Below are 5,941 nucleotides of genomic sequence, written 5' to 3' on the forward strand. Positions count from 1 at the left end.
GGGGCGGCCGCGGCCACGGTCACGGTCGCGGCCGGGCCGAGGCCGAGGCGCGGGTCGCACTGCGGCAGGCGGCGGTCCGGGTCCAGCCTCTCCAGGGACTCCAGGGCGTGGAGGATCTGCGGCTTGGTCATGCCTGAGAGGCGCAGGCGCTGCAGGAGGTCGATCTGCTCAATGGTGTAGCGCGGCTCCGCCTCGCAGCACTCCATCCTGGGATCTGCGAACACAGCGTGGGGTCGGACGCATCGTCAAGGAAGCTCCGAACCCGGCAAACTGAGCGAAACACAAGCTCCTGGGTTGTTGTTTTTGTTTTTTTTATAATTTGCAACACAAGTCTTGATGAAGTCGCACCAAGAAAGACGCAGCTAAATTTATCACATGAAAGGATTATTAATAGAATAAACAAAAGGCAAACTGCTGCGCCCGTATGAGTTTCAATAAACCACAATCTTTGTGTGTTTTCATTTACTTTAAAAGCAAACCTGACAAAATGATCTAATTGATGCCTGTTTGGAGATTCGCACGCAGGAGGAAAGAGACTGCATTCCCCTCTGAGGAACTTGTGGGTCATTCAAAGTTCTGGCAACCTCTCAAACGCTTGGCACGGACATTTACAGCTAACCTTGGTCAATCCATCCGGAGTGGAATTAAAGCAGGATCACCTCTGCATGCATAACTTAGCAGCAGGTCCTTTCAGCGCTCAGTATTCATCATTAACATTATCGCCCGCCGTGACAGACGATGGGGAAGGTGCTTTTTTGGGGGTTTGTCTGTATCCCCTGAATCGCTAAGTAATCGTTGCCTGTTTGGGTCAGATTCAAGATGGCCGCCACAGCCAAGTGACCTTAGCCAAACGTGAACGCGGCTCTAACGTTGTCGGTTTTCCAGACGCTACCCTGAAAGCCTGTTGTGGTAGTAGCCGAGAGTCATCCTCTAAACGCTTACAGAGAGGCTCTCACGTCTCGCGAGATCTCACAATATGGCGCGATTTCGTTCAATGTGTGACATGTAGGGCGGCGGGCGACATGCATCCAGTCGAGGGATGTGATTTGCACTTGCTTCTGGGTGGGAACATCACGCTAACTTCGTTCAGCGCGTTCGACTAAACCCTTCCTGACCTTCTTTGAACCTTTAATTTAACATCAGGATGTTTTTTTTTTTTTTGGTTGATAACACGCGAGGTTAGCTACAAAAAGGCAGACACCTACTGCTTAAAAAAAAAAGAAAAAAAAGTTGACTTGATCTCAAAGTTGCAGGCCGAATTTCCCTACAGTGGTCCACATTTCAAACCACGGCAAGTCCAACTTTCCTGGCTGTCCTGGTGGACACTCAGGACGATTTCGGTGTTAAATTAGGCGTTCAGAGAGCGCAATAAGTCAACTGTTTATCTCCGTTACAACTGTTGTGCCTCCTCTGTACGTTCACGGCTATCTTTAAGAAACCAAACACACACACACACACACACACACCTATTGTCCCCCACTCCCCACCCCTCTGGACGTTATCTCACCTGATGAAGGGGGAGACACGGACAGGCGCCCCGGGAGTGGTTCAGCCCGCGGGGTCGCAGTGGGGACACACCACTGTCGCATGGCTTCGGCGGAGTTCAGCTCAGCTGGACCTGCGCGGAGTCGGGGCAGGAGGCTCTCTGACTGCAGTTTGCTGCGGTTAAACCGGCCCCATTAGCATGCTGGCACGCCGTCAACAGCGGATGATTCGCTCCGGGAGGGCTGCGGGGTCGGCTAAAGCTAGCGACTCGGAACTCCGGCCGCCTGGTTCCCCTCGAACGAGTACTCTCCCATCGATAGTGGCTCCGACTCGGCTCTGAGATCTCAGAGAAGAAGACGGTCGGGCACGTCTTCAAAATAAAAACGCCTCGTGGCACGCTGCGCCCGAGGGTTGCGTGTTGTATTCGTAGCGATTAGAATAATAATACGTTTCGCAGCACACGTTTGTAAACAGTTGACAGAATCCTCCGAGCCTCGTCTGCCAGGCTTGCAAAGCGGGCACGTCCACGCATTGTACTTTTATTTTGAAGGACGCCGGAAGCGGCACTAAACCAAATCTTGCTAGCCTGACCTGACGCCGCTCCGGTTCTACGTTACGACTCGGTTAAAACTTGTGGTTCGAGTGTCGCGGCGGAGCATTTCGAGTAAGCCTAACCCTAACCCGTCTGCGTGACGGCGGAGCAAACACTTTGTCGCGTTTTATCGGGCAGCTCGCGCGCACGCGGCGCCCGACGACTCGGCTCGCATGTTAGCCGAGTTAGCTTGGAGGCTAGCTCCGGGATGGTCCCGCCGCGGAGCTCCTCTCTTACCTTCCGCCTCTGTGGGGTGGAGAAGTGGGGGTGACCGGGACCAGAGAGCGGTGGTCTGTCCGGCCCCGTTTAACTAAAAGTAACCTCAGTAGGTTACTGGTCACAAACTGAGCAAGTCTGTCTCAGTTTGTGAGCCCCTCAGACGGTCCTGTAAGGGCAGCTGGAACGGTGGTTTCCGGTTCTACTGTACATAATAACAATACCTTTAAGTTGCCAAACACTGACTGTGTCCAGTGCTCTGTGCCTATATATTTTAGCCTTACGTAGACAAGGTTCATTTTCAGCTATCATGTAGCCTATTAAATTAGTGGGTTGTGGAATTACAGATGTCCTGCTCTTAAAAACCTTTTGACATCATTTCAGTCTCATCTCCACGGTAACCGGAGCAGTCAAGTTGGGGATGCATCTTTAGTTGCACTGAGCTACCGCTCTGACATGCAGTCCACACACTGAAATCAGTCCCGCAGTGTCCCGAGAGTCCTCAGACACCGTGTCGTTGTTGTTGTCCCCCCGTCGGAAATGTCCGTACGTCCGGTTCCTCTCGTGAGCCGGATGACTTGAAAAGTAAGCGACGTGCCGACTTCCATATTGGTGCGTGGCTGCGTCTCGGCATAAGGAAGGTCGCTATGGGAAACTGGGTTGCCACGTCAAAATCCAATCATCCCATTTCTCAACGTCTCAATAATTTTTAACGTTAACGGAGGTTCTGTTGTGGTCGTGGTTTCATTTGGCCTCTGATTTTCAGTTCATGTCGGGTGAGACGGCGTTTAAACGTGTTCATCTTCTGATCTTTACTTATAACTGTAGCATCGTTGCCAAGGAGACAAACCCTTTATACGGTCACCATGATTTAATCTTTTTATTAAAGAGTTAATTGCCAGCATATAAAGGGCGGCACACGAGAGGCAGCCCTGGTTAGGACCCCATTTACATTCACCCGGACTGAAGATTTGACATATAATAACTGGATTTCTTCAAAGCTGCGCATAAATATCAATGTGACAAATAATCAAAAGAAGCCTGTTCTGATTTGTCGCAAGATTTTCTTCCCCGTCGCCCAAAGTCCAAATTGTTTACCATCAATGGGAAACCAACAGGCTTTCCAGCAGAATGGGATCGATTGCTAAAGAAGTTACAGCAAAGAAATAATCTACCAAATACTTTTTGTTCTAAGTTTTACAAAAATCACCAAACAAAAACAACAAAAAAAAATTCCAGGAAGTTGAACTTGGATGGAGTTAGTAGCGGTTCTGCTAGAAAAGCCGAAGATGAGGACGATCCCAGGCGTACATCCAAATCAAGGTGGCGTCACCGGAGGGCGGCGCCGGAGCCTGGATTTAAATCTGTGGGGTGTAGCACGAAGAAGCAACTGTTCGTTCTGACCTGAGTGGATCTCGATTGTTCTGGGACACGTGCACACACTTGTGGACCTCTGATGAGTTAGTCCCAGATTGTTGTACGCTTTCCTGAAGCTTGCAAAGAAAAACAGTGACTCGTTGTTAAAATGCAACATGTTTATTTGATTACGAAGCTTTTGAAATAAGAAATATGATCATTTTGGACGCGAATACTCGGTATGAAGAGTATAACGTGTTTTAACAAACTTTATTGGTTTTGTCTGTCAGGAGAACCGGATGTTTGGACAGAGAGAAAACCTTCAATCCGCCCATAGGCGTAAATCCCGGGGGGGTCAGGGGGGTCTGGACCCCCCCAATCTTGTGGAAGTGTAGATTTGTCCCCCCCAATAATTCAATGATGGAAACTGTATTCAAACAATATAAGTATAAAAAGGCAAAAAAAGAGAGAAATTTGCCATTAATCTAAGAAAAAAAAAGATGGATGGATGGAAATATGAATATTTTTCTAGAAAAGCCTTGGTTCTTTGAGTATTGAGTTTAAGTTATAAAACCCACCTACTTCCAGGTTAATTAGTTATATCTCTTTATATACAGCTTCCAGAATGTTAATTTGTTTGTAAAATTTTTAATAAATGCCTGAATTCATAAGAAAATTACTGTCTACCAAGTCTCTGGCAGCCTTCGTAACAATCACAATTAAATACTGTTTGCATCACATTTCACTGTAACTTTGCCGGCCCCCCCAAAATTGTTCTTAAGAAATTTTCTTGTTTATTGTCCCTCCGAAAAATGAGATGGGATTTACGCCCTTGCTTCCGCCCCAAGGTTTGAATGCTCTCATTGAGCGCTGACCCCTGACCCTCAGCGGGCTCCGGGCCTTTAACCTGCCTCCCTGTCGTGGTCCTGTCGAGGCCTCAGCACCCTCCGAGTTCCTCACAGACGAAGCGACGACTGGCTCCTCCGCAGCTTCCGAGGCACCTATAACTCTGCGCGGTGAGCAAAGATAAAAACAAGAATCCATTTTGCGTCCGGCTATTTCATTTTAACTGACAAAGACCATCTATTTCCAATCTGATGTTTCGCCAGAACCAGCCTGACAACCTGTCAGAACGTCTTCTGACCATTTCTTCATGTCTCGCAGAAGACTTTTGCAAAGAAGAGTGGGTAAATATTACCAAGTCAAGGTGATGGACTCCTACTTAAGAGGGCTACAATCAGGAATTAGGTAGTTTAATAATAACAAAAAAGAGAAAAAAAATAATATTAAAGAGATGAGCAACTACATCCAGGGCCGTGGCTACCACTGAAGACACCGAGGTCCGGACCTCAGTATTTTTCTGCTGTGTATATTATAAAAAAATGAATCAAAACAAAGCTTTTGAACGGCGTGGTTCTCTGCGTAGCTCCAACAGTTTCCTGTAGGAGGCGCTGCAACTGTCTACGAAGAAGAGTGCAGCTTTGCGTACCCTACTGCTAAAATAAAGACCAGAAGAAGAAGAGCGCCACTTACGGTTAAACACAACCGAGGTAACTTGCTGAAAATATTCTCCTTCAATTCCACGAAGCTGAAGTTGGTTTCCGATTCGGAAAATGGCTAAAGGGCGATTCCACCTAATTTTTCCCACCCTTCAGCATCTTTAATCTCCTCTAGTTAAAAAACTACAACATGTAGACACTTCAAACCTGGACCAGATTATTCTGCACTGATTGCAGAACATTTAAAACCAAATCTGTGATCCGTGAAACCTTAGTCTGATTTGTAAAGGGCGACTTCAGCACTTTTTTTGCATCCGGACCACACTAGAACTGGTCCAGCTCCAAAACCACAACACCTCACTGGTATTTGATAAAAAGGTAAAATCTATGCTCATCATTCATTCTTTTTCATCATTTCACTGAGTCATCATGGTCGTGCCCTGAGTCCTCTGTTGCTTAAGATGACATCGGGCCCCATGAATTTACAAACACACACAAATACGTCATATGCACACTGAAGTCACTTGTTTTAAATAAATGCTTCCATTTTAATTAAGTTTTGGTCTTCATTGTAACTGATGTGAAGGGGGATAATGAGTGATTGACCTCAGTGCTTTTTAAAGTCTGGCTACGACCCTGACTACATCTACAGGTGCTGGTCATAAAATTAGAATATCATGAAAAAGTAGATTGATTTCAGTAATTCCATTTAAAAAGTGAAACTTGTATATTATATTCATACATTACATACAAACTCATATATTTCAAATGTTTATTTCGTTTAATTTTGATG

General features: G+C 46.6%; 1 protein-coding gene and 1 long non-coding RNA gene across 2 annotated transcripts in view; one reads left to right on the forward strand and one right to left on the reverse strand.

Annotated features, from left to right (window-relative positions):
• zgc:91944 (uncharacterized protein LOC436941 homolog) overlaps nucleotides 1–1,933 on the reverse strand; it is a gene marked incomplete in the record, with an annotated part of 18,740 nt that extends 16,807 nt beyond the window's left edge. The window contains 2 exon segments of the mRNA XM_037975727.1: nucleotides 1–214; nucleotides 1,508–1,933. Of these exon segments, the coding sequence (XP_037831655.1) occupies nucleotides 1–214; nucleotides 1,508–1,589 (296 nt within the window).
• A 123-nt stretch (nucleotides 1,934–2,056) lies between these two features.
• On the forward strand, nucleotides 2,057–5,090 carry LOC119617029. Its single transcript, XR_005233183.1, has 3 exons — nucleotides 2,057–2,149; nucleotides 4,498–4,665; nucleotides 4,759–5,090. It is a non-coding gene; the product is annotated as an uncharacterized LOC119617029 (long non-coding RNA).
• Nucleotides 5,091–5,941: the final 851 nt, after the last annotated feature.

Source organism: Kryptolebias marmoratus, linkage group LG5 (assembly GCF_001649575.2).
Source record: "Kryptolebias marmoratus isolate JLee-2015 linkage group LG5, ASM164957v2, whole genome shotgun sequence".
NCBI classification, from domain to species: Eukaryota; Metazoa; Chordata; class Actinopteri; order Cyprinodontiformes; family Rivulidae; genus Kryptolebias; species Kryptolebias marmoratus.